This window comes from Drosophila willistoni (assembly GCF_018902025.1).
Source record: "Drosophila willistoni isolate 14030-0811.24 chromosome 2L unlocalized genomic scaffold, UCI_dwil_1.1 Seg139, whole genome shotgun sequence".
Classification (NCBI taxonomy): domain Eukaryota; kingdom Metazoa; phylum Arthropoda; class Insecta; order Diptera; family Drosophilidae; genus Drosophila; species Drosophila willistoni.
In genome coordinates this window covers 347,959-375,350 of record NW_025814046.1, presented here as the reverse complement: position 1 = coordinate 375,350, position 27,392 = coordinate 347,959, and the positions used below count along the sequence as shown (strand labels likewise).

The following is a 27,392-nucleotide window of genomic DNA, read 5'->3' as shown; positions in this document are numbered from 1 at the left end:
AATTTAGGATCAAGACTTTAGATGTCTAGTGCTGTGGAAAATTTTAAAATTTGTTTAATTTTAATTATAGTTAATTCGTTTTTGTTTGTAGTTTCTGTACTTCTAGCCATATCTCAACATAATCAACGCATAAGAATATGTTGCTATGGAAAGAAATCTGTTTAAAAGACACTTATCAACCAATTTCGCAGTTTATTTAGGGCATTGTGTCTGAGCACTTCTATCTCTAATTCGACGCAAAAAGAGGAATTAAACAAAAAATTAATCTATTTTTATCAGCTAGTTGTCTTAATTTTAAATGGTGAGTTATGGCTATAGAATACAGATTTGGGTAATGATAGAAAAATCGATCCTGAACTTGTCTATGATGATCTAAGAGAGAGTTATGTTCATTATAAGTATAAATTTAACCTATGGTAGATGTATTATAAATTTGTGTCTATGATGACTCAATGTCAATAAAATATGCTACAGTAGGATTGATGTACTTAATATAATATGGCTTAATAAATATCTGAAATTTAATTAAAATTTGTCTTTGCGCGTAAAATTGTTTAAGGGTTTTGATATGGTAACTAGATCAAATTTTTAAAAGACATTTGTTTAATAAAAACATTGCTTGTACTTCAAGATGATAAGTTTTTAGAGTAGATCACTTTAGTGTGTATTTTGTTCAAATCATTATTAATTTTTTGAAAATTTAATGGTGAGTCTGTGTACACGACTGGTCAATAGCTTAGATGGATTCCTAAACACAGTTGCGAACCTGAAAATAGCACCACTTGCTGAGGTATTTAAAGGAAAGGTTCAAAGGATTCATATATTTATTTTATATAAGGAACATGTCAATACATTTTTGAACGTCAAATATTTACTACTAATAGGAGCAAAATATTGATATATTTAAACAATACCCGAAATTAAAACTACCAACACTTCCAAAAATTTGCCTTTTATAGCTTTAGAAAAGTGTTTGACAAAAAATAATTTTGTTTAATATAAATAATTTGTCCACTACTATACTTACAAGGAGTGGCCATATATCGGGCTATCGATAGCAATCGTTATCGTATTGTTTGTGGTGGTTGTTTTTTTAGCTCTGACTAAAATATTTTATTTAATTATCATAAGCCAATTATTGTTATAAACAAAATGGCTTCAGCTTCGAGTTCAAGTGCCCGTCATCTGTTTGATGATTCGAAAAAACGTTTGTGTGCCCGTGTGGGAATAAATGTCAATAATTTGGGTGAGTTTTGTCACTACTCGCAGTTGACTAAAACAGCTGTGCTGTCAACTATTAAGGTGACCCAAGTCCCAGAAAACAGCTAAAACGAAATAAAGCCAAAAGCCGTTACATTATTTTAAAATACAGCAATACAATTTAAAATTTATTCAATTTTAGGTTCGGTTGCACGTCAAGTGGTTAGAAGCTCCAAGACAAATGAGGTGAGTCAAAGACAAAATAAATGAATTTCCCTTCATTAAAAGTTTTTTGTTTTACAGATTATGCATCAAACATTGAAGAATTTCACTCAAGTGGATGTGGTTTCGGATTATAGTCATCAGAATTTGCAGAAAATGTCGTTAATATTGCAACATGTTGGCTATCAATACGATGTTATGGAGGATAGTGTCAATCATTTGGATTATCTCAAGGAGCAAGTAACGGCCATGGAAAGATGATTGGAAGAGCAAAGGCCTAGACATTAGAACACAGAGATAAATCCCCATAATATCATATTTTATGTTATCAACATTATTACACGTACATTCTGTCTATATATAGAGCACAGTCAAAAAGATGACCTCGCATGGGGTTAAGATCTCTCTGCTAGTTCGTAATGAGGGTCAGAACGAGGCTAATGACCAGATAAGATAACAAAAAATTGGATTATACCGTGTATAAAAGGGCAACCACCAAAATCATAGCCCTATTCACAGCATCGACGCCTCCAGCATGTATCATTTACAATTTGTCCTAATGCTGGTTTTGCTCATTTGCAGGAGCAAAGGATTGAACATTACCCAGGAGCAGAAGGATAAAGATGGTCGCATTGTTGGCGGTTGGGAGACAACCATTAATTATTTTCCTCATCAGATCTCCCTGCAGATAGGCACACGACATGCCTGTGGTGGTGCCATCGTGGCTCCTACACTCGTCCTTACCGCTGCCCATTGTGTCCTGGAGTACCATAGACCGGAACAATATGTCATACGAGCAGGATCCAGCGAATGGGCCACTGGTGGCAGTTATATTCACATTCGTCGCATCATACCACATTCCCAGTTCCAGGAACCGACACCCATGAACAATGACATTGCCCTGATTCAATTAGCGACTCCTCTGGTCTATAGTGAAAATATACAACCCATTGCTCTGGCCACCAAACAGGATAAGATTGCCTTCGCATCGCAACTCTTTGTCAGTGGTTGGGGATCGAAGACTCTCACGCAAATTCAACCAGAGAAGCGTCTACGTTACACGGCCCTAAAGCAACAGGATCAGACTCAATGTAAACACAACTATCAAGGAGCTGGCACTGTCACGCCCACAATGTTATGTGCCGGCAGTCCATTTGGCGGACGAGACAGTTGTCAAGGCGATTCGGGTGGTCCTTTGATCACAAGTGTAAATGGACAACTGAAACTCTTTGGCATCGTGTCATGGAGTCTGGGCTGTGCCCATGCCCTCTATCCGGGTGTCTATACAAGAGTGACTGAATACACGGATTGGTTGGCCGAAACACTCAACGAGCTCAATTAGTCTATAGAAATACAACTAATTTTAAGTTTTTATGTACTATAGAAATCTATGCTAATGAGTTGGAATATTTGTTCGAACGGCTCCTAACTGTAATTGTCGCCTTAAGAAGACTTCTTTCTGTCTAGATCTTAATCTCTTTTAAGGTGAATTGATTCTAACTAAAGAGTTTACTTCATAGACATCACATAGAATATTAAACTCATTACATTTATTTCATCTTTTAAAGCCTTTAAACAAAATTCTGTAAAGAAAATAAAAGGAAGCGAATGCTCAAATATGACTTTTAAGTCAAATTCACTTTAATTTCGAGCTGTTTGAACTATATAACAACTTAAAATAGTTTAATTTTGATTGTTTTTACTTACTAGATTAATTTTTTCCCTTTGCTTTGACTTATTAAATAAAAAATGCTATATCCAATTGCAAGCACTTTTTTCTAAACTGTGTAAAATACAAAAATATATATAATGTATGATTCATAAAAACCTCTAACAATCTGTTTGTTTATAACTTTCTTAATTAAAAAGTTAATATGCAAATTTCAAGTTCAGATTTTGTAGACTGGCGGGCGAAAAAACCAAACATTTAAAATTTATAATATCAATTGCAAAAAAAAAAAACCAAATACATTTTGTAAAAGAAAACAAGTTTTGTATGTTTCGAAAAGCTTTGTTTGACGCATCTCAAAAAGCTAAGACCAGTTTTTTGGGGGGGACTATACAACGAGCGATTTGTTCGAGCTTCTTCGAATTCAGTTACCAAACGTAAGTTAAGCTATGAAGCAGTAATTATCTTGGTAAGTCTTGCATAAAAAATACTGAGAGAGCTATTTAATTATTTTAATTTAATGACATTTCCTGATCTCTGTTCTCGACAAGGTCGTTTGTCTATTTGCTTTGGTGCAAGCCAGACCAGATGTTTCCCATTTGGTGAAAAGTACACCCGAACCTCATGTTCCAGCTAATCCGTATGTCTTTAGCTATCAGGCTGGACGTGCACCGGGTCATGTAGATCGTCAGCATACTGAGGTATCAGATGGTTCGGGTGTTATACGTGGAGCATTCTCCTATGTGGATCCCAAGAATCAGGTGCGCACCGTTCAATATGTGGCCGATGAGAATGGTTTCCATCCTCAGTTGAGTCATCAGTTGGAAGACAGTGCTGCTGTTAAGGCAGCTAAGCGTAAACATTTTGAGACCTACAATCGCATTGCGCAAGAGCATGCCAGTCAAACGCCAGGCCAAGTTGTAAGTATAACTGAATAGCAAGTGAATTTGTAATGAATGAATGAATGATTGTTGTTGTTGCAGGCACTTGCAGCAGCACCACATACCAGTGCCGCAGTTGCTTATGCCACAAAGAAGCATTTGAGTGCATTTGAACGCATTGCAGCTGAACATGCTGCCATTGGAGCTCAACAGGAGGCACAACGTTTGGCCTTGGCTGCCCAATCACCTCATGGTGAGGTCGAGGATGGACAATATCATCCTTAAGTGCAAGTGCATGCAAATTTAAAAGAATGTGTAGTATAGAATAAACAGTGAAATTATGTAAAACACAAACTAACGTCGGTGTCATCAATTTTATTATTAATTTCAACGGCTTGTTAAATTCACTTGAGATGTTTTGAAAGTTGCGAAATATCAGATTAACCCAAGTACATAACAATCGTAAAAGTATTTTACAAAATAAAATGGAGAATAAAATACAAGAAAAGGTCGGGGTCACCAATTTTGATATTTATCTCAACGGCTTGTTAAATAAACTTGGGATCAATCTTCTTAACGCAAATATATAATAACTGAGAAAGCAAAAGAGAAAAGAAACTGAGAAAAAAGGATATGAACAAACTAAATCGGAGACTTCTAGCCACCTATTTTAGTTGTTAGGGCTTTCAGCAATAATTTCGTTTGATTATTTTTCAGAATCTGATTAGCAAATTTAACAAAAATAGTAAATTAGTCAAAGTACATTTCAATTTTTTAAAGTGTTAAAGATTTTTTTCAACTATTTCTGACGTATTTAGTGTTCAATTATTATTATATATATTGAAACGTCGGGGTCACGAATTTTAAGATTAAGTCTCTTATTTTCATCTATTTTTATTACTATTTTTTTACTGCTTAACTAATTATGTGCACTGTACTCAGGTTCGTTGTATATTTCCATACTTTACCAACACTTTCTATTTGCATTACTACATAGTACTTAGTTCTACTTAGTTGATATACTCATAATAGGTGACAATTAAAGTGACACTACAATGAATTTGCCAGTCAACACAGATCACTTATTGTGAACACTTCTATCTCGTCACCTCGGACACAAAAAAAGAAATTGAAAAAAAAAGAAAACATGAAGCTTTTTTATTTGCTGATTGTATCAATTCTGATGGCAAGTTAACCTTGACAAAGTTTGCAAAAATTTCCATAATATTTTTCTGTGTAGTTTAACTTTTGCCGCTGCATAGATAAGGAACAATTCGATGCTTGTAAGACGAGACTGAAAATATCCGAAGAGGAACTGGATTCAATTCCAAGAAACGCCTCAATTGGCGATCTGTCCACGAATTATAGATGCTTTGTTAAGTGTCTGAACGAGCCCTATTTTGGTAAGGACGGCAAAATCGATCCGAAATTGATTGATAATGAAGATCTAAGAGCCAAATATGTCACTTGCAAAAATCAATATGACAACGTTGAAGATGTAACTGGATGCGATTATGGAGCTTACATACAAATGTGTGTCTATCAAGAGTAAATATTTAAGTATATTTACAATAAATATAATAATATATCAAATCAATAAATATAAAACTATACGCCATTGTTGATTCAAATAAAAACATCTCAAACATTTAAATCGCCTTGCGTGCTTTCTTTTGACATTATCTTGAATAGGATTTTTTTAAATTTGTCGTACTTTAAGCTGATATGGTAAGGTCATCACTGGAAATAGTTGAATCACGCGTAAAAGGTCTGACATATATCCTTTAAGTCAGTCTACGAGCAGATAATGTGAACTTTTACCCAATGAACATTGGGAATACAAAATAAAGGTTAAAAGAGTACAGTAACCAAAGTGTCTCTTAACAAATATTATAGCGTCGGGGTCACCAACAATTTAGGATCAAGACTTTAGATGTCTAGTGCTGTGGAAAATTTTAAAATTTGTTTAATTTTAATTATAGTTAATTCGTTTTTGTTTGTAGTTTCTGTACTTCTAGCCATATCTCAACATAATCAACGCATAAGAATATGTTGCTATGGAAAGAAATCTGTTTAAAAGACACTTATCAACCAATTTCGCAGTTTATTTAGGGCATTGTGTCTGAGCACTTCTATCTCTAATTCGACACAAAAAGAGGAATTAAACAAAAAATGAATCTATTTTTTATCAGCTAGTTGTCTTAATTTTAAATAGTGAGTTAAGGCTATAGAATACAGATTTGGCTAATGATGGAAAAATCGATCCTGAACTTGTCTATGATGATCTAACAATAAGAGAGAGTTATGTTCATTATAAGAATAAATTTAACCTATGGTAGATGTATATATAAATTTGTGTCTATGGTGACTAAATGTCAATAAAATATGCTACAGTAGGATTGATGTACTTAATATAATATGGCTCAATAAATATCTGAAATTTAATTAAAATTTGTATTTGCGCGTAAAATTGTTTAAGGGTTTTGATATGGTAACTAGATCAAATTTTTACAAGACATTTGTTTAATAAAAACATTGCTTGTACATCAAGATGATAAGTTTTTAGAGTAGATCACTTTAGTGTGTATTTTGTTCAAATCATTATTAATTTTTTGAAAATTTAATGGTGAGTCTATGTACACGACTGGTCAATAGCTTAGATGGATTCCTAAACACAGTTGCGAACCTGAAAATAGCAAAATATTGATATATTTAAACAATACCCGAAATTAAAACTACCAACACTTCCAAAAATTTGCCTTTTATAGCTTTAGAAAAGTATTTGACAAAAAATAATTTTGTTTAATATAAATAATTTGTCCACTACTATACTTAGAGTGTAATTAAATTACCAAGATTTTTGCATATCAAATATTTTTCAATTGTTTTTAAAAGAAATGTTATAAATGACGTTTAACCTATTGACCAGCAGTATATAGAACTGACTGTGATCATAATTTTTTTTATATATCATTTTATTTGGAATGACATTTGCCGTGACTGTTATTACTCAAGAGATAGATATTAATCTAATTTTTTTTTAAATAAATTAATAGCTAAACAAACTCACTATATATAGAGAGTTAGTCAATGACTAATTTCCATTACGATTTCAACTTGTTGTGAAAATGTTGAAACTTTTTTTTCGAGTAGTACGAACAATTTTAATGGTAAGTTAAAATTTGAATAAATTTTATTGTTAGATGTTTCCGTTTAATGTTTTGTTTTTGCTTAGATCACAGTTTGCCTTTTCTTGGATCAAATTACGGATACTTTAACTGATGACGAAGTGGATGCCATTCCGGGAAATGCCTCATCGTCTGATATAGCACCAAATAAAAGATGTTATGCGAGAGATTTGCTAAAGCCCTATTTGGGTGACAATGGTAAAATCGATCTTAAACGTTTGGTTAACAATTTCCAGAATCCTGATTCCATTAAAATGCTGCAGTGTAAAGAGAAATACGATAATGTGATCGATGCAGCTGATTGTGATTATTCAGTTTATATATTGCAATGCCTCATTTCGGAGTAAAATTTTAAATTACTGCAACGGATGTTGACAGAGATCTTTGGTTTAGATATATATTTACAAATTACTGAAATTACAGAAATTACTTTATTTATTCTAGTATTTTGTGTCGTGTTCTTTTGTTTAGAATCATCGACAATTAAAATAGGTTTTGGTATAAAAGTGACAGAGTTTGAAAATAAATTTACATTAGATCACAATGTTTCGAGTTCTAAGCATTTTGTCAGCTCTCTTGCTCATTGTTACCCTAACTAAGGTAAGAATCCTAGTTAAAAAAAAGAAACCGTTCTCCATTACCTTTTTGGTTTTTTTTTCTCTAGGGTGATCATTCAGCCTTTAAGGCTGTGGCTGAAAGTTGTCGCACCGAGCAGCAAATAACAGAAGTCGAACATATGTCCTTAGAAAATTGGCAACCGAATATGTCAGCAGCCACCGTCGATCGACGTCTCAAATGCTATCTTGATTGCGTGCTACAGGGTATGGAGGTAATGGATGCCACTGGACAATTGGATCTGGATAAATACATGGCTTACGGAATTGTGGATGAATCAATGCGCAATGGTGTTTCAGCATGTCGCTTAGGTCAGGCTGGTCTATCGGATCCCTGTGAATATGCGTTTGGCATCTACAATTGTGTAATGGCTTTGAGAAATTAATGAAAGTGAAATGTTTAGCGAAGTCAGCCATTGTGAAAGTTCATAGCTTATCACTTAGATAAGAATGATTCGCTTGACCAATCAAATAAAATCAATAAATCGAATACATAGCAAATTGGTATAAATAGCCGTAGAATTGTTTAGTTCGGAATTGTCTACAATTCAAGATGCATATACGTCTACCTTTGGTCTTTACTTTGCTACTGGTGGTGATGAGCTGGGCCTATGAGGTGCCCAATGCCAGGGTCCAGAAGCTGAGTCCCAACGGATTTGAGGTATCGATACCAGATGATTCGGGTATCTCACTATTCGCTTTCCATGGCAAATTGAATGAGAAAATGAATGGTTTGGAGGCTGGAACTTGGTCACAGGATATAACCAGATCCGAGGGAGGACGCTGGACTTTCAGGAACACAAATACTCCTTTGAAAGGCGGTGATACTTTATACTTTTGGACCTATGTCCTTAAGGATGGCATTGGCTATCGTCAGGATAATGGAGTCTATGTGTTTCCCTAAGCATCAACGGAGTCAAATTCAAGAATTTCTGTATTTAATTGACAATAAAGATTGATTTCATTTAATCCCGCATTGTAAATTATATATTTCTTTGATTATTCTATTCAATAAACAAGTGATTGCTAAAATATAACCAAATTTAAAAACTGTTTTGGTGCATCATGCAATTTTAAGATTCGCTTCTTGTTCTTTCTTTGTATGCACCCAACTAAATCTCGTTGAATTTTCTGAAATATAATCCTACCTGAATTATTGTAGTTTGATATTATTTTTTCTACTATTTTTCCACCAAAAGCGGTTGTTTTTATAATGCGGTTATAATTTTTAGAGGAAAGGACATCATCATAAAGAATTCAACATTAGCTTGCTAATGCCTATCTCTCTCTTAACCCAATCCTAGCTAGGAATACTGGACATCTGTTGTCGCTATTAATATACAAATTATTGATGTGGCACCTAGACGCAATGTCCATGCAATGACAAACCACTTTTCAATAAGACCCCTTAATTAAGAAAAGTTTTCAACTTTTCGAATCGAGCATTGACCTTATTAGCCTTAGCGGATCCATAAGAATGATCACTGTCCGATGCAAAGGATTTACACTATCTCTGTCAAACCGAATTTTCTTTCGTGGATATGATGATCACGTAAACTTCGATTTTCGGGATAATTCCTGTCAAGGCTTAAATTTTGAAAGTCCTAAAACTGATAAGTTATTTTAATGCATAATCTTTGTTATTAACTCAGATTAAACTATCGATACCATTTAAACTATCCTTTACCATTTACTCGAACACATAATAAGTATGCCTTACATGAACCTTTATGCGGGTTTCCGCTTTGCAATGTCCTATACCCTGTAATCTTCTTACACTTGTTTTTTCTCTACTAAAAACATCAATACTTTCCCATTTCGCTCAAAGTTTGCTGTACCTACACTTTATTTTTATTTTTTAAGCTCTATTGTAATAGACCCCCATTCTGATGTCATAGGGGCCCGTTGAACATAATGCCCAGTTTATGTCAATGTCGGCTAAAAGTAAAATATTAAATGAAAATATTTTTGGGAAACTAGACCAAACATTCTAATCTTCAAAATAAATATGCCAAATAATTATAATTCTTTATTTATTTATTTATTTTTTTTTTTGTTTTGTTTTCTTCTTAAATTTATTTTTAGTAAAATGTATTTCTTCAATATTTTTATATTAAATTTCTTCTTTCATTTCTGTTGCAATATTTTGAAGCTAATGTGAAGATAAATTCATGAATTGATAGGAATAAGATTTTCGGGGAGGGGTCTAATGAAAATATGTATATGAACCATCCAATAAAAGTAAAAAATGATTGAAAATTCTGATATTTTGAAAGGCATTGAGATCTCCGAAGCTTCAACCCGGATCCGTCCAGAAATAAATTGAAAGTTAAAGAAACAACTGAAACTGAAACAATGCGGAAATACACAAATATCTTAATTACCCTCCAGTATTTCGAAATTTTTAATATGGATTGTTTGCAAATTTTGTTGTGCTGTGTAATCATTTCGTTTTGTTTTCTTGTATTATTTTTATCTTTGATCCATGCAAAAAGTGTTAAAAAGGTGGCCGATGTACAAATAAAAAGAAATGTTTACTTAATGCATTGATAAGTTATCTTTTAGCATATATGTTTCAATCTTTACGGCTTGTCGCGATGAATTAACAAGGGTATGACCATTTCTGAGAAATTTGACTAATGATATCAATTGAAGAGTAAAGCAAATTTCATAAAAGCCTATAATAACAGACAAAGAACTAGTTGATTGCTGATATTAAACGGAAATTCTTTCAATTTCTCAGTAATAGAAACGGAATGGGGTCACTGAACATAGCCTCCAATAGATTTAGATGATGAAACAATACTGTATTTAAAATGGAGAAAAAACAAAAATATAAAAATTCTGCTTTATCTTCCACTAAATACCTTTTAGGTATCTTAAATGGAACGTTCAAATAATTAAAATAACCCCAGATAATTTACATTTTCAAAAAGGGAAAGCCTAAAAATAATGTTTTGTCATAAATAAAGATATTATTTTCGGCAACAATCTCTGCCGGGTTAGAGGTCAAGATTAACTCATTGGCTTTAGTGAAAGAGAAATATATAGTGAAGTCAGCGACATTTTTATCGCTTTCAAAATAATGTTTCGCTTGCATAATGGCATCGTGAAAGTTCATAGCTTATCACTTAGATAAGAATGATTCGCTTGACCAATCAAATAAAATCAATAAATCGAATACATAGCAAATTGGTATAAATAGCCGTAGAATTGTTTAGTTCGGAATTGTCTACAATTCAAGATGCATATACGTCTACCTTTGGTCTTTACTTTGCTACTGGTGGTGATGAGCTGGGCCTATGAGGTGCCCAATGCCAGGGTCCAGAAGCTGAGTCCCAACGGATTTGAGGTATCGATACCAGATGATTCGGGTATCTCACTATTCGCTTTCCATGGCAAATTGAATGAGAAAATGAATGGTTTGGAGGCTGGAACTTGGTCACAGGATATAACCAGATCCGAGGGAGGACACTGGACTTTCAGGAACACAAATACTCCTTTGAAAGGCGGTGATACCTTATACTTTTGGACCTATGTCCTAAAGGATGGCATTGGCTATCGTCAGGATAATGGCGTCTATGTATTTTAAGAATTTCATTTGTATTTGATTGAAAATAAAGTTTGAAAATCACATTTTATTCTGCACCAAAATGAAAAATTGTCCATCAATTATTATGTGTGTTAATATTGATAAACAAATTTTGTTAAAAGTATTTTAGCAACAATTTCATCATTTCATTAAATAGAAACGAAAGTGGCCAAAGATTATAATAATTTATACCAGATGCAGTACATATGAGTATAAATTACTCCCTCCCAGCTTAGACCTTTACAAATAACATGAGATTTTTATCTTATTTGTTCTTAAAGATAAAGAAAACAAGTCGTCACTTAAAATTTTTGGTATAAATGCCAGTGGAATCGGTTATTTCTGAATTGTCTTCAAGTTAAGATGCATTTGCGAATAACTTTGCTCATATGCTTTTTGTTGGTGGGCCTAGGCACTGGCTATCAGGCGCGCCGAGCCTGGGTTAGAAGGCTATATCCCAAAGGATTTGAGGTGTCAATTCCACATGAACAAGGAATCACATTATTCGCTTTCCATGGCAAATTGAATGAGAAAATGAATGGATTGGAAGCTGGACGTTGGTCAAAGGATATAACCCAACGGGAGGGAGGACGCTGGGTATTTAGGGAAACCCAAACTGCTTTAAGAAGAGGTGATGTAATTTACTTCTGGACATATGTCCTGAAGAATGGCTTAGGATATAGACAAGATAATGGCGTATTTTACGTATGGTAGACAAATAATTCGAATTTGTCATTGGTTGATAATAAAGTTGTGAGCAAATCATTTTATTCTGGATATAATTTTTTATCGAATTCGAATCAAAATTCGATATGGGTTAAGTATTTTCATGGAATGGAGATTAAAATCAAGTGTCTTTCCACTTTGCTGACGTCATTTTCTACTCGGGTTGACAATTTAGGGCTTAGGTCCCTTTCGAAGGTCAAAAGTACACTATTCTCCTTAAAAATTCGCCTTAGTGTTTTAACTATATTGCAATATCGATTTTTTCTATATCATAAAAAATTCTATATCGTAAAAATAAATAATAAAATTATAAAAAAAAAATAATAAAAAAATAATTTGCTAAATACACATGGTAAAACTTTGTTTAAAATCTTGTAACTTTTTAATAAGTATTTGGTTTACTAAAAATTCGATTTGGATAGAAAATCAAAGTTTGGTTGAAAAATTTTAGGTGCTCCAAAAAACTTTTTGGAAAATAGTACCACTGTGCATTATTTAATACTTAAATCTTCATGTGCTGTTCTTCCTAACAAATATATTTCTTGTAATCTCTGTAGTCTCTATCAGTCTACATAAAGCGGCGATAGGCATCACCTCTACAATACACAAAAATGAAAAAATAAACCAAAAATAATGAAGCTTCTTTCTCAATTATTTTCGTTAATTTTAATGGTGAGTTCAGATCTCCAAAAAATTGAAAGGATTTTATCTAATGTTTGTGTGCTTAGATCAATATTTGCTATTGCTATGATCCCGATATCCGCAGTGTTTGTCTCCAGAAACACAATATTTATAAAGATGAATTGGAAGCCATTCCTAGAGATCCTGAAGTTGATGATATTCCCTTAAAGATAAGATGCTATTTCAAGTGTCTGCAAAAGCCTTTTTTCGGTAATGATGGCAAAATCGATCCGAAATTGCTTAATGAAGACTACCAAAAACGCCGTTATGTGCAGTGTATGGAAGAATTCGACGATATAGTAGATCCAACCGGTTGCGATTATGCAACTCATATACATCTATGTATCCGTCTGTAATAAATATATATATTGATTTGCCTTTTATCCTCCGCAGCTTACCTTAATATATTTACTAATTTGAAACTAAATTTGATATATGTTTCATTTTGCATTTAGTTTTAAGTTAGTTTATTAGTTGCATATAGAAATAAGAATATACGATTTATGTAAACTGAAATTATCCTAAAAACTTAACAATTATCCTTCAACCAAAACTAAGTTCAATTTCGTGCTGGCCCACTGTACCCAGCATCGTTTCACATACGAAAACTTTTTTTAAACGCTTTCTAATCTCATATTTCAATGAGCATTTTGTTTAATGAGTATGAGTAGCAATTCAAAAGACAGTCTATATATAGCATTAAACTTGAGCACTTCTGTCCCCACACATCGGACAGAAATACAAATTTAAAACAAAATTTAAAAAAATATGAAGCTCTTTTATCAGCTTATTGTATTAATCTTAATGGTGACTTAAACGAATTGAAGTTTGCGAAATATTTCAAATACTTTTTTCCGTTTAGATTAATCTCTGCCATTGTCTTGATCTCGAAAAAGCCCTTGCTTGTGAAAAGAAGTTCTATATAACAGATGGTGAAACATCCGCCATTCCAAGAAATGCCACAATTGACGATATATCCACGAAGCTAAGATGTTATCTTAAGTGTATATATGAGGAATATTTCGGTAGTGATGGCAAAGTCGATCCAAAACTGGTAAATGAAGAGCGACTAAGACCCAAGGTTTTGCTTTGCAAGGAGAAATACGACAACACGGAAGAAAAAACTGGATGTGATTATGCAGCTCAAATAATAATGTGTGTCTATAACAAATAAATATTTTTGCAGTAGTTGGTGATCAATACAATTAATATCTCTTATTATTTTTGCATGAACTGCTCTTATTGTCGTTTCACCTTTTACGAAATTATTTGACCTCACCTAAGTTTTTATATTTATAAATTTATATAATTTTTGTTTTGTTTTAACTTTGGGCTAAAAATTCCAATTGTAAAGTGAAAACAAGAACAAATATTTTGCCAATTTATTGATAAGAAAGCTTTTTTTTTTGGTTAATCCATAACCTTGGTTAAATGCTTAGATTAGAATCGTGTAATCGGTGTTTCAACAAAATTATTCGTCAAATCCTTCCCAATTGGATTTAGAAATTTAGTACCTAGATAATTTAGTTTTTATATGGTGGTGCAAGCGATTAGCTCAATATTCATTGTAATTTTTTCACATATTCTTCACAGCTCACAGTCTATAAAAAAAATTGGTCCTAAGCACTTTTAAGTTAATAATCAAAACATGAAGCTTTTTTAAAATTTGCCAAATGTCTCCTTATATTTTTCTGCTTAGATCAATTTTTGCCGTTACATCGATGAAAAACTTATCGAAAGTTGTAGAACCAAACTTAATGTATCTATAGAGGAAGTGGAATCCACACCAAGAAGACCTAGCATTAATGATCTATCCACGAAGCTTAGATGTTTTGCTAAGTGTGTGCATGGGGAATATTTTGGTAGTGATGGTAAAATCGATCTGAAACTGGTTAATGTACACCTAAGACCTAAGTTTGTGCATTGTAAGGAGAAATATGACAATGTGAAAGAAAAAACTGGATGTGATTATGCAGCTCATATAGTACTTTGTGTCCATAAATAAAATAAATATTTTTTTTCCAATAGTCGAATAGTAGAACAACCAATTTATTGATAAGAAAGCTTTTTTGGGTTTTTGTGTGTTTATGAATCCATAACCTTGGCTATATGCGTTCTATTTGATACGTTTTCGACGAGAGATTAGAAGCGTTTAATGGGTGTTTCAAAAAAATCATTTGTCAAAGCCTTCCCAATTGAGTTGTAGACTATATATAGCAAATTGCTTGTTTTTTACCTTTCAACCTTGATAAGATATAAAGCGAGGCGGAAAGGTCATCACTTGCAATAGTTAAAACACACTTTTTACATCGCAAAAGTTCTGCCGCACATCCTTTAAATCAGTTCACGAACAGGCCAAATGTGAATTTATTCTTCTGGCATTCATCTATTATAATTCATGTGAACTTTTACCCAATGAACATCGGGTATAGAACAAAAAAGTTAAAAGAGTAAAGTAAAAAAAGTGTCTTTTAAGGAATGATAAAAAGTCGGGGTCACCAACTTTAAAATCAAGGCTTTACGTATCTGCCGCTGTGGTGTGTTAATTAAACTTCTATAATTTTGACTCGATTATAATTTTTTATTTTTTTGTTTGTATATTCTCAATGTCCACTGTACTCAGCATTAAATTATAATTGTAGCCATTTCTCAACATAATCAACACTTATGAGTATGCGGCTATGGAAATGAGTCTTCTCAATAGACATGCATCAATCAATTTAGCAGTCTATATAGGGCATTGTGCCTGAGCACTTCTATCTCTGCACATTGGACACAAAAAAAGGAATTAAAAATAGAAAATATGAAGCTTTTTTACCAGATAGTTGTCTTAATTTTAATGGTGAGTTAATGTTTTTAACGTTTTGGAAATTTTGCCTCATATTTTTCTGCTTAGATCAATTTTTGCCGTTGCCATGAGAAACATATTGTTTTCCATCAACAAATTATTGAAGTTTGTAAGATCAAACACAATGTTTCACAAGAGGAACTGAATTCCACACCAAGAGATCCCACAATTAATGATCTATCCCCGAAGCTAAGGTGCTTTACAAAGTGTCTAGAAGAGCCCTATTTCGGTTATGATGGAAAAGTAGATCCAGAACTTGTTTATCATCTTTATAAAGCAGACTATGTTCGTTGTAAGAAGCAATTTGACAACGTAGTAGATACTACTGGATGCGATTATGCAACTAATGTGCGACTTTGTGTTAAAAATAGCTAAATGTCAATAAAATATGCTCCAAACATTTGGTGATTCATACCCTTTAGAAAATGTAAAATGGATATAATCTGCTCTTCAGAGCTAACCTTAATTTAATTAACAATTTGAAAGTGATTTCGGTTATATTTTTTATTTTGGGGCTTCAAATACGAACTTGAGGGTGACAACAGGGACAGTAATTTTTGATAAAAAAGCTTTATCTTTGTTTTAAAATTTGTTCTATAACATTAATGTCCAAGTTTTTTGGCATGTGACCTGAAGTTTTAGTAGAGTGGGCCAAATAAATTCGACAATTTCGGGGAAAGGGCATTCAAGTTGCCCACTTTTCAAGGTTGTGAAAGAGGGTGACGTTAACTTAAACGTTTCCTTTTGATTACTTCAACCTTTTTTGAGTGTTCGGAGATAAAACTTTCTGTAAATTTTTTTTCTACTTTGAGAGATTCTACTAGCAATGCTAAAAAAACTGAGCATCTTAGGGCTTTATCTTTTGGGTTTCTTATGCGGCATTGTTTTCACTAAAATTAATTATACAAATATAGTCATTACAAAGGTAGATTACAAGCTAAAATTTAAAAAAAAAATCCATAGAGCCCATGAATAACATTTTCGTGGAAATGCCCATGTATAGATTATAAAAAGCTTGGTTTTTACAAGCTTAAGATTGACTTTAACCTTCTTATCTGTTCATAAGAACTTGCAAAACAATACGCCAAATTGCTGATCATAAACATTTTAAAGGTGGAAACTATGAACCTTCTGCTAGTCTCATACCTTGGGAATTTATATAAATACATCAACATTAAAGTCAAGTCGTCGGGGTCACCAGTTCTTTTCAATGCCTGTCATTATCCGATTTCATGATTTTACTATCACTTTCGGCTATTGTCCAAATAATATAAATTTTGATTTCACTTTGGTTGTGCATTATTATTCAATGAGTCCCATTGTAAACTTTTGTGCTTTTCTTCTATATTATTTATAAAACATTCCTAATCTCTGGCAGTATCAATTTATTGAACAGTCTATTAACTACACTGAACTTGAGCGCATCTATAGAAAATGAAGCTTATTTATCAGCTAATTCTATTTGCTTTATTGGTGAGTAAGATTTCCATAGATTTCCATAACCTTTAATCAAATCTTTTTCTGTTTAGATCAACATTTGTCTTGGTAGTTCGCAGCAGCAACGCCAAAATTGTAAAAATCAACACAATGTGACGGATAATGACCTCGCAGCCTTACCAGCAACTGCCACAGTTGCTGATATTCCCAAAAACATAAAATGCTTTCTAAAATGTGTTTTACAACCATTATTAATAGCTGAAAATCGAAATTATGATACAGACAAAGAACAGAAATTCATGCGTTGTAAGGAGAAATACGAAAATGTGGAAGATTGGTCTGGTTGTGATTATGAAACTAATATATTTTTATGTCTGGATTGGTTGTAAAATTTACTGATTATATGAACGAAAAAAAAGTTATTGTCATTGATTTTTAAATTTCATTAAAAAGCTTGTGTTCTGATATGTATCATTAAATTATAGGACTGAATTCTATATCGGGCAGATTAAACAATCTGATATATATGGAAACTGATATAGCTGTCTGATAAATATATTAAACTAAAACTATCTCTAACTAACTATGGGATTACCTTTTTTCTGACTTACTGTAATTATACATTATAGAAATTTTAAACTTTGCAGGAAGCAAGACTTAAAATATAAATTTTTTTTCTAATAAATCCAAACTGATGGAATTTTTTTTTTTTAATTCGTTCAATTGTTTAAACATATAACTGAGCTATAATTTGATTCTGGACTAAAATTTTTCAAAGACAACATATTGCAAAAGATCAACAATGAGAGCTAGTGAGTGACCAGCTATTCTGCCAAACCTTAAAACGTCGGGGTCACCAATTTTCATAATTGTTATTATTATTATTACGAAAACTCACTGCAGTAACAACTTTTAAAATTTATTAGAGTATAATCTTCAAAGAGCAAATGTACTGCGCAATTTAATATAAAATTACTGATCGAGAGTTCAAAGTAATGATATTTTAAATAATTTCAGAAATTTAATTTTAATGGTAAGTTAATGCTATTGATAATTAACAGATATTTCTCTCAAACTCTTTCATTAAGATCAACATTTGCTTAAACTAAAATGCTACTTCGATGTATTCTCTGGTCTTTTCCTGGTAATAATGGCAATGTTCATTCAATTATTGATGTTACGGAAGAACATGATATCCGTGTTAAAAACAATTGAAGGAAAGTCCGAAAATTTTAGGTTGTAAAAAGAATATACATAGTTTGTTTCTATGCGCCTAACTTAGCAGCCATTATAATTTTCAATATACACAATCGATTCATCAAATTGAGAACAAAAGCGAGCTTTGAATCTTTATTTTGATAAGAAAGCTCCGCTTTGTCTTTGAGATCATGAAACCGAGCACACTTTGTTTTTTTTTTTTTGTTTGTTATTCTCAGTTCCAAATTGACTTCAGTTTGCGATGGGTCTCAGGTTGCCTTTGGTCTTCATCTTATGTCTTGCGGCATTGAGAAGCAGTGCCTATAAAGTGCCGAATGCTAGAGTCCGTGTATTTTATCCAAAAGGTTTTGAGGTGTCGATACCACATGAACCAGGAATCTCTTTGTTTGCATTTCATGGCAAAGTGAACGAAGAATTTGATGGCTTGGAGGCTGGTCGTTGGGCTCGAGATATACCCACTGCAAAGAAGGGACGTTGGACATTTCGGGATCGCGAAACTGTTTTAAATTTGGGCGATACTCTATATTTCTGGACATATGTCATTTACAATGGCCTCGGCTATCGTCAGGATGATGGAGCTTTCGTCGTTTCCGCCTATGACAGACCTTAAAAAAATTGGTGAACCGAAAATTTACAATTGACGGTGCCATATAGAAAAGCTTTTGCTCAAAAGCTACCAATGTAAATAAAAAAATTGTTTAAAGTAAATCTTATATTCCTCTTTCATATATTTCAGATTAAAAACCAGTTATACTTAAGTACATATGGGAAAAATGAAATCACTTCAACAAGATTTTTCTATACATATGTATATATTCAGAATTGGTTGATTTAATGAATCATCTATTTGATTATATTTTTAAGAGAGAGTTTATTTAGAATGTCTAACTTTTTGAGCACACTAAGCGTATGCGTAATGCTGGGTTTTTTGCAGGTTTTTTGTAGACAGTTAAATCCTTAGCTTAAATTTTAAGGCAAATTGTCATTTCCTTCCACCATGAATAAGCTGAGAAAAATTTTCAAAAAGTCGTTCCGTAAGTTATCCACTTAAAATTTTGACTTTACCATATTTTTTTTTTATGTTCAAATCTGTGGTCTATATAATCTATATCACATACAATAAAAGGTGAAAATATTGACCGTCGACATTTTCCCCGATTAATTTCATTTACTAGCACACTACGATATAATAAACGCAACAAGTTGTTTTGTACAATTGGTAGTCAAAAAAATGTACGTCAAAGTTTTAGAAGAATTTTTCAGAAAAAGTGGAGAAAACTTTTTTGAAGATATGGAAATATATGGAATAAGGAAAATATTTCAATTGATAGTTGTTGAAATGCCCATGTAAATCGTATCTGTAAAAGGCTGATGGCGCTGTTGGAATGTGAACCTAAAGGAAAATGAAGCGCACTAAAACTTTAATGTGAATAAGTAAGAAATCAGGAAATAAAAATGAATTAAAACAAAAAATGATTCTATCACGACTTTGAAAAATATAAGTTTTAGTATGATGTAATAGTATAATAACTCGTACGTTCTTATTTGTGTTATTACAAAGTGTGATTGACTGAGGTGGCCTTCTTTAACCCCTTATTGCCCTGAGTCACTGGAAGACATTATTTTTAAAGTAGTATTTTTATTAATTTGGAATTGCCAACAAAACGTTGTTTTTGCGTTTTGATACATCATTTTTAAAATGTATGTCTATGCCAACAAGATTGGCGCTCTATATATAAAAAAAAAAAACTCTAATATTTATCAATACCATCGATACCACCAAGTTATGACAATCTGTTGTCCGAACAAAAAAATTGTTCGGAAATTCAGTATTTACTCTGCATTTAAAATTGTGCATCATACAATCATCGGTTTGAGTGGCCAACCAGCCGTTTACCGACTCGTCAATAAAATCCTGATATATTAAAATTTTGGAATACTGCGCCAAATGTTTTGGAGAATTACATTGCGAAATGTAATTGTGGCTGACATGTTGATAGGACTGGCAGCTATTGAGCACAATTGTGTTATCGATATACTTTTTTCCTCTGACTAATGTGGAGAAATTTAAGTTCAACAATCCGACCATTTAGTCTAGTAGCAGTAGCAACAAACTAGTGGCCACTTTTGATCCGTGGGAATATAAAAGGTCAAACTTGAATCCGTCTCATGGTGCAAAGCTTAAGTGATCACACATTAATCCAGTCGGATGATCCACAACGACCGTTGGTCAATTTGATCACTGATCATTAATATTAAACATAGAAGCTGTCACAAAAACTTTGGCAAGGACGTGCTTGCAGCTTAATAATCTATGGCTGGCCAAGACAGAGTGGCTGACATGTTGATAGGACTGGCAGCTCAATTGTTTATGTAAAAAAATTAATATATAGTCACCAAAAACCTCACAACAAAAGACCTTGACCAGTATCCAATAGTTATAGCGGATTGGATGTATGTACGTAAGTTATAAAGAAATGGAAGTATAATAAGGAAAATATTTTATTCGCCAGGCGTTCAAATGTCGATGTCAATCACATCTCCAATTTAGATTTCCATATATTGGAATGTGAAAACTTTAATGTGAAAAATAGGGAATAAGTTCATCCATTTTGACCCCAATAAGTAGTCACAATTTGTTGTTCTTTGGGATAATAAGGAAAATTGTTTAAACGAAAAACATTTTAAACAGCTTATGGCGCTGTTGGAATGTGGACCAAAGGGAGTTAAAACGTTAATGTGTAAAAGTGGGGAATAAGAAAAAAAAAGGAAGAATAGTTGATCCTATTCCAACGACTTTGAGAAATAGAATGAAGCTTTAGCTCCCCATGCGCCTCTATTTATACCGCTTCTGAGAGGTAAATGTCAGAGCTAACTAGATTTGTCAGAGTTGCATTTTTTATTTATCGATTATATACAAATCGATAAAAACGTGTGAATTATCGATTTATAGAGTTGCCAAATTTTGTACAAATTTGTCGAATTCTTTCGTCCATAAACCAAAATGTTATAGCTTTGTTTTAAATTCAGAGATGTTTTTACCACATTAAAAAAATGTTTTTTTAAGGACATTAATTAATAATTTTAATTAATAATTGGTGAATTCTTTTTCGTCTTTATTCTAGAGTGTCTAGTCTATAAAACCTATCGGAAATAGTGAAAATTTTTAATACCTGATTCTCACATTATATATTTGGGGTAAGGTTGAAAAAATTTTAATGAAAAAACGACAAAATGCAAAAAAAATTGGTCTTGATAAAGTCTTTATTTATGAACAAATAATTCCAACACCATGTATCATCCCTATATAAAAGTGAAACAACAAATCTTTGCCGCAGTGTTGTAAAAGACAAATTGGAACGGTTTGAAGTTTTCTATGCAACACTTACAATTCCAATGTCGTTAACTCGCATCTAGTTGGCATTGCCTAAAGGACCACACCTCATTCTATTTCTCACATTATTTGAGATAGGAACAATTTAAAGAAATTGAGACCAACAAGTCTGTCTCCTTATTATGGAATCAGATTTTAAAATTCTAAATCCGAATTGCTGAAAAGTTTATGGTGTTATTATTTTTCAACGGCCGCCATTTGGTGAACAAAAATACCGAATTCTAAATGAAGTCGGGAGCAAAATTACATCCATGCTGAATCTATCCTGCGTGAAGTTTTTTTGCCGCCAGCAGGTTAAATCTGTAGGTCGAGAACTGTTTGAACAGTTTCCCTTTTCAACTAATATATTTTTAAAAAAAAGTAAAAAAACAGGTTCCCAATCCCAAGTAACGTAAAAATGCCTAATGTTAAATGGATGATATCAACATTAGAAAACACTGCAAGTTTTGTTTAAAATCTATAGTTTTAGTAAAAAAAAAAAACCTGTCTTTATTTTCAATTCTCTTTCGGTAGTTAAATTTCGTAGATTTTTCCACAATATCATAATATTATTCAGGTCAAAATTCCACATATAATTGTCCTGAGAAATCTGCGATGAATGGAAACTTTGAAGTCTCTTAATTCTAGCAAATAGTTCGTGATCAAAACGATCTACATACCTTAGAAATACATTTTCTGATCCTTTTCATCGACTTATTATACAATATACAATTTGAAAAAAGCGGTTTTGATTTTTGTTTTAAATATTTTTTGTAAAAAAATAATTTATTTGTTTAATTGTTAAAACAATATTTGCTTTACAAAATAATACATTATGTTTTAGTTTATGCTTCTAAAAAGCGCTGGTTTCTGCTCCGTTTTATTTTTCACATTTTGAAGAACAACTTTGCATTGAAAATCACCCGAAAAAAACATTTTAAGATGAATTTCTCTAGATATATGAATATCTATATTTGTGCGAGATGCGTTTGCTATCAAATTGCTTTTAAATCCTGTTAAATATATAATTAAAAGTTAGAAACTTAAGTTTTTGTAGAAACTTAAAATGTTTTCTCATATTAATTAAACATTTTTATTGATAAATATTTTTGAGGCTTGAAACTTATAAGACTAAAAAGTAATCATAAATTTCTGTTGACTTTATTAAGGATTTTGGTTAGATGTTTCAATATATAATTTAACGATTGATAATTTTGCTTTAATCGACATCGATGTTTTAATTCCAATCGATTTAGATTACTAGCCTGGCTTATTGACAAGAAGCAAAAGTCAAGTCCGGCCTTTTCCGACCGAATAAAGATAGATATATATTCTTGATCAGCATCAACAGCAGAGTCGATCTAACCTTGTCTGTTTATCTGTATGGTATATACAAAGATAATTTAAATTTTTTTCACGTCCCATGGAATTTAAACAAAATTAATTTTGATAAAAGTTGACTGCCACAATAACAATAATTAATTGTAGTAAAATCGGACTAGAAACATCCAAAATATCCTTATAAACGTATTTTACTAGGCGGTCCATAGGGCTATGAATCGAGCCAAAAAAAAAATTCAATGTAAGTGCAATTAATCGTCTTCACTAATATTAGAATAACTTAACTAAAAATCTGAAGAGATTGATTTCTGTAATCCGAACGCGTTTTTAAATAACTGTTTATTGCGTATTGGATGTATTTTTTGAAGATATGGAAATATATGAAATAAGGAAAATATTTCAATTGATAGTTGTTGAAATGCCCATGTAAATCGAAACTGTAAAAGGCTGATGGCGCTGTTGAAATGGAAAATGGAAATAATGCGAAATAAAACTTTAATGTGAATAAGTAAGAAATCAGGAAATGAATTAAATGAATGAATTAAAACAAAAAATGATTCTAACACGACTTTGAAAAATAGAATAAGCTTTAGCCATGACGCAATAGTATAATAAGTCGTACGTTCTTATTTGTGTTATTACAAAGTGTGATTGACTGAGGTGGCCTTCTTTAACCCCTTATTGCCCTGAGTCACTGGAAGATATTATTTTTAAAGTAGTATTTTTATTAATTTGGAATTGCCAACAAAACGTTGTTTTTGCGTTTTGATACATCATTTTTAAAATGTTTGTCTATGCCAACAAGATTGGCGCTCTATATATATAAAAAAAAAACTCTAATATTTATCAATACCATCGATACCACCAAGTTATGACAACAATCTGTTGTCCGAACAAAAAAATTGTTCGGAAATTCAGTATTTACTCTGCATTTAAAATTGTGCATCATACAATCATCGGTTTGAGTGGCCAACCAGCCGTTTACCGACTCGTCAATAAAATCCTGATATATTAACATTTTGGAATACTGCGCCAAATGTTTTGGAGAATTACATTACGAAATGTAATTGTGGCTGACATGTTGATAGGACTGGCAGCTCAATTGTTATCGATATACTTTTTTCCTCTGACTAATGTGGAGAAATTTAAGTTCAACAATCCGACCATTTAGTCTAGTAGCAGTAGCAACAAACTAGTGGCCACTTTCGATCCGTGGGAATATAAAAGGTCAAACTTGAATCTGTCTCATGGTGCAAAGCTTAAGTGATCACACATTAATCCAGTCGGATGATCCACAACGACCGTTGATCAATTTGATCACTGATCTTTAATGATAAACATAGAAGCTGTCACAAAAACTTTGGCAAGGACGTGCTTGGAGCTTAATAATCTATGGCTGGCCAAGACAGAGTGGCTGACATGTTGATAGGACTGGCAGCTTAATTGTTTATGTAAAAAAATTAATATATAGTCACCAAAAACCTCACAACAAAAGACCTTGACCAGTATCCAATAGTTATTGCGGATTGGATGTATGTACGTAAGTTATAAAGAAATGGAAGTATAATAAATAAGGAAAATATTTTATTCGCCAGGCGTTCAAATGTCGATGTCAATCACATCTCCAATTTAGATTTCCATATATTGGAATGTGAAAACTTTAATGTGAAAAATAGGGAATAAGTTCATCCATTTTGACCCCAATAAGTAGTCACAATTGGTTGTTCTTTGGGATAATAAGGAAAATTGTTTAAACGAAAAACATTTTAAACAGCTTATGGCGCTGTTGGAATGTGGACCAAAGGGAGTTAAAACGTTAATGTGTAAAAGTGGGGAATAAGAAAAAAAAAGGAAGAATAGTTGATCCTATTCCAACGACTTTGAGAAATAGAATGAAGCTTTAGCTCCCCATGCGCCTCTATTTATACCGCTTCTGAGAGGTAAATGTCAGAGCTAACTAGATTTGTCAGAGTTGCATTTTTCATATGTCGATTATATACCAATCGATAAAAACATGTGAATTATCGATTTATAGAGTTGCCAAACTTTGTACATATTTTAAACCTTTTTTTAGTCCATACACCAAAATGTTATAGCTTTTTAGATGATTATTATATAAAGCAGAGATGTTTTTACCGCATGAAAAAAATGTTTTTAAGGACATTAATTAATAATTTTAATTAATAATTGGATATTAACGTGAATTCTTTTTCCTCTTTATTCCAGAGAATAGTGTATATTGACTATCGGTAATGGTGAAAGTTTTTAATACCTGATTCTCACACGCCATCATATATGTATTTGGGGTAAGGTCGACCAAATTTTACAAATGGAAAAAAAAAGACTAAATGGAAAAAAGTCTTGAGCTTGACCAACTCTTTATTTATGAACAAATAATTCTAACACCATCCATAATCCCTATAGAAACGTGAAACAACAAAGCTTTGCCGCAGTGTTGTAAAAGACACGGTTTGAAGTTTTCTACGCAACGCAAACAAGAATACCTCCTTAATCTAGTGTCACAATTGTAATGTAAAAATGTCTAATATTAAATGGATGATATCAACATTAGAAAACTCTGAAAGTTTTCTTAAAAATCATAGTTTTAGAAAAAAAATCTTTATTTTTCATGATCTTTCACTAGTTAAATTTCGTAGATTTTTTCCATAATATCATTCAAGTCGAATTGCGACATATGATTGGCCTGATAAATTTGCGAAGAATGGAAACTTTTTTTTTAGAAATACCTTTCTGATTTTTTTCATTGACTTATACAATTTTCTATATGAAAATGTAGTTTTAATATTTTATGTAGAAATCTAATATATTTGCTTAATTGTTAAAACAATATTTGGTTTACAAAATAATACTTTATGTTTTAGTTTATGCTTCTAAAAAGTGCTTATTTTTCACAATTCGAAGAACAACTTTGAAAAGGACATTTTAAATTAAACGTCTAAATATTCAAGAAAACAATAGTTAAGTACACCTTGTATGCCCGAATGTACAAAGATTGTAGAATTTCTAACACGTTTCCATAGTAAAAAAATAAGTGCAAATAAGTAGTATTTACTTATATTAATTAATATATTAATGACAGTTCTAAATAGCTCAAACATTATTGGGACTTGAATTTTAACCAAAACCCGTACAGTTTACTGCAAAATTGCCTTCTTAGATATAATAAAGCCCACATTTTAGGAAATTTACAAATTACTTATAGTAATTTTGTTCCACTTTCAATTACTGTCGTTTAAAATGGCGTAAATGATAAATTTGCATTTAATATGGACTGACCATTAGCACTTCGTTTAAGTTCGGGACTTGAATTAAATGCGCCCATAAGTAGGCAATGGAAATTAATGCCATGCTTACAATTTCCAATTGCCAAAGTGGTTATTGGCTATTGGCTATTGGGCCAAATGCAATTTCAATACATTGCGCTAATGCAAAAACATAACTAAACCAGGCCATCAACAGCAACTCCAATGCATTTCCAAATGTCCGAACAGCCCCTGAGCTAAGTAAATACCCAAGGCCTTCCTTGGCACTTCTTCTCTTTGGTAATAAGTTCAATCCTGGACTACATCACATCACGTTCTTGGGCAACCGAGAGCATCACGAACCGGATAATGATCAACGAACTGTATACGTTTCCGCAATCGTAGTCAAATCGACAAACACACGGACAGACAGACAGACAGAGGGACAGACAGACTCACACAAAGTGCAATGTCTGCAAGGAGCCCGGCTCTTATGCCTGTCATTTGGGAATCGGAATCGAAATCGAGGGCCACAACCGTGACAGGAGAGAGGGTTATAGGATGTGGCCCAAGCAGCTTATGCCGCTCTAGTGCCATCGGGTGGCAAGGCAAAAAAAAAAGAAGAAAAACACGACTGAAGAAGAAGTAGAAAGGAAGGTAAACACCCCTCGCTCGAATGTTTTGCATTATTGATAAACTGCTTCTCGTCGTCATCGACGGCGTTGTCGTCGTCGCAAGAAATAAAGCAGCGGCAAAAGAATATTTATGACACTTGCCATATCCCCGCTTGCCCCAACCGACACCGACATTGACTACGTTTGCTTCTCTTGTCCCCAGCCATTGGAAAATATGCAACCAGCTCAGTGTGCGGCGAGGTCTGGAGAGGTGAAGGGGACTTGGGCACGGCCCCAAAGCTCAAGACGTGTTGTGCATTAAGCGTTTGAACGTGTGTAACAGGCTTCTTTTCGCCAAGGCATTTGCAAAACGGATAAAACGACTTTCTCAGAAAGCCTGATCAAGCAAGCTTAGAGATTGGATATATTTGGATTCACATTCAAGAAGGTCTAATCTACAGAAGTTTGGCAAAAGACTATATCATAAAGGCTGAGGTTTGGGATCTAACGAAAATCGTAGTAAAG

At 32.7% G+C, this 27,392-nt stretch overlaps 11 protein-coding genes across 12 annotated transcripts; all 11 read left to right on the top strand.

Annotated features, from left to right (window-relative positions):
• The first annotated feature begins 1,091 nt into the window (after positions 1 to 1,091).
• LOC6638401 lies at positions 1,092 to 1,889 on the top strand. Its single transcript, XM_002061562.4, has 3 exons — positions 1,092 to 1,246; positions 1,403 to 1,446; positions 1,504 to 1,889. Exons 1-3 carry the CDS (start codon positions 1,153 to 1,155, stop codon positions 1,681 to 1,683), a joined length of 318 nt encoding a protein of 105 aa, XP_002061598.1. The 5' UTR covers positions 1,092 to 1,152; the 3' UTR covers positions 1,684 to 1,889.
• Positions 1,890 to 1,957: 68 nt separating this feature from the next.
• On the top strand, positions 1,958 to 3,061 carry LOC6638402 (trypsin-4). The gene has a single exon (XM_002061563.4). The coding sequence runs from the start codon at positions 1,958 to 1,960 to the stop codon at positions 2,762 to 2,764; it is 807 nt and encodes a 268-aa protein (XP_002061599.1). The 3' UTR covers positions 2,765 to 3,061.
• A 235-nt stretch (positions 3,062 to 3,296) lies between these two features.
• On the top strand, positions 3,297 to 4,326 carry LOC6638452 (cuticle protein 16.8). The gene is made up of 4 exons (XM_047009522.1): positions 3,297 to 3,320; positions 3,405 to 3,560; positions 3,643 to 4,011; positions 4,075 to 4,326. The coding sequence occupies exons 1-4, from the start codon at positions 3,297 to 3,299 to the stop codon at positions 4,255 to 4,257; spliced, it is 732 nt and encodes a 243-aa protein (XP_046865478.1). The 3' UTR covers positions 4,258 to 4,326.
• Positions 4,327 to 5,031: 705 nt separating this feature from the next.
• Positions 5,032 to 5,551, top strand: LOC26528998. The gene is made up of 2 exons (XM_023177002.2): positions 5,032 to 5,158; positions 5,213 to 5,551. Exons 1-2 carry the CDS (start codon positions 5,120 to 5,122, stop codon positions 5,522 to 5,524), a joined length of 351 nt encoding a protein of 116 aa, XP_023032770.1. The 5' UTR covers positions 5,032 to 5,119; the 3' UTR covers positions 5,525 to 5,551.
• A 1,557-nt stretch (positions 5,552 to 7,108) lies between these two features.
• On the top strand, positions 7,109 to 7,554 carry LOC124459825. The gene is made up of 2 exons (XM_047009549.1): positions 7,109 to 7,142; positions 7,208 to 7,554. Exons 1-2 carry the CDS (start codon positions 7,140 to 7,142, stop codon positions 7,505 to 7,507), a joined length of 303 nt encoding a protein of 100 aa, XP_046865505.1. The 5' UTR covers positions 7,109 to 7,139; the 3' UTR covers positions 7,508 to 7,554.
• Positions 7,555 to 7,703: 149 nt separating this feature from the next.
• Positions 7,704 to 8,275, top strand: LOC6638453 (general odorant-binding protein 57e). Its single transcript, XM_002061565.4, has 2 exons — positions 7,704 to 7,760; positions 7,825 to 8,275. The coding sequence occupies exons 1-2, from the start codon at positions 7,704 to 7,706 to the stop codon at positions 8,158 to 8,160; spliced, it is 393 nt and encodes a 130-aa protein (XP_002061601.4). The 3' UTR covers positions 8,161 to 8,275.
• An 86-nt stretch (positions 8,276 to 8,361) lies between these two features.
• Positions 8,362 to 8,684, top strand: LOC6638454 (gram-negative bacteria-binding protein 3). Its single transcript, XM_002061566.2, has one exon. It carries the CDS (start codon positions 8,373 to 8,375, stop codon positions 8,676 to 8,678), a length of 306 nt encoding a protein of 101 aa, XP_002061602.2. The 5' UTR covers positions 8,362 to 8,372; the 3' UTR covers positions 8,679 to 8,684.
• Positions 8,685 to 11,052: 2,368 nt separating this feature from the next.
• On the top strand, positions 11,053 to 11,416 carry LOC6638455 (gram-negative bacteria-binding protein 3). Its single transcript, XM_002061567.4, has one exon. It carries the CDS (start codon positions 11,064 to 11,066, stop codon positions 11,364 to 11,366), a length of 303 nt encoding a protein of 100 aa, XP_002061603.4. The 5' UTR covers positions 11,053 to 11,063; the 3' UTR covers positions 11,367 to 11,416.
• Positions 11,417 to 13,477: 2,061 nt separating this feature from the next.
• LOC111519049 lies at positions 13,478 to 14,542 on the top strand. The gene is made up of 3 exons (XM_023177725.2): positions 13,478 to 13,580; positions 13,636 to 13,928; positions 14,473 to 14,542. The coding sequence occupies exons 1-3, from the start codon at positions 13,542 to 13,544 to the stop codon at positions 14,540 to 14,542; spliced, it is 402 nt and encodes a 133-aa protein (XP_023033493.1). The 5' UTR covers positions 13,478 to 13,541.
• Positions 14,543 to 17,003: 2,461 nt separating this feature from the next.
• On the top strand, positions 17,004 to 17,537 carry LOC26530025. Its single transcript, XM_015179293.3, has 2 exons — positions 17,004 to 17,094; positions 17,151 to 17,537. The coding sequence occupies exons 1-2, from the start codon at positions 17,056 to 17,058 to the stop codon at positions 17,445 to 17,447; spliced, it is 336 nt and encodes a 111-aa protein (XP_015034779.1). The 5' UTR covers positions 17,004 to 17,055; the 3' UTR covers positions 17,448 to 17,537.
• A 965-nt stretch (positions 17,538 to 18,502) lies between these two features.
• LOC6638456 (gram-negative bacteria-binding protein 3) lies at positions 18,503 to 19,422 on the top strand. Of its 2 annotated transcripts, none has more exons than XM_047009533.1 (2): positions 18,503 to 18,957; positions 19,025 to 19,422. In XM_047009533.1, exon 1 carries the CDS (start codon positions 18,518 to 18,520, stop codon positions 18,884 to 18,886), a length of 369 nt encoding a protein of 122 aa, XP_046865489.1. In that variant the 5' UTR covers positions 18,503 to 18,517; the 3' UTR covers positions 18,887 to 18,957; positions 19,025 to 19,422. The 2 variants fall into 2 exon arrangements, with proteins under 2 accessions (XP_046865489.1, XP_002061604.1); XM_002061568.4 differs by having other exon boundaries at positions 19,013 to 19,422.
• The last annotated feature ends 7,970 nt before the right edge of the window (positions 19,423 to 27,392 follow it).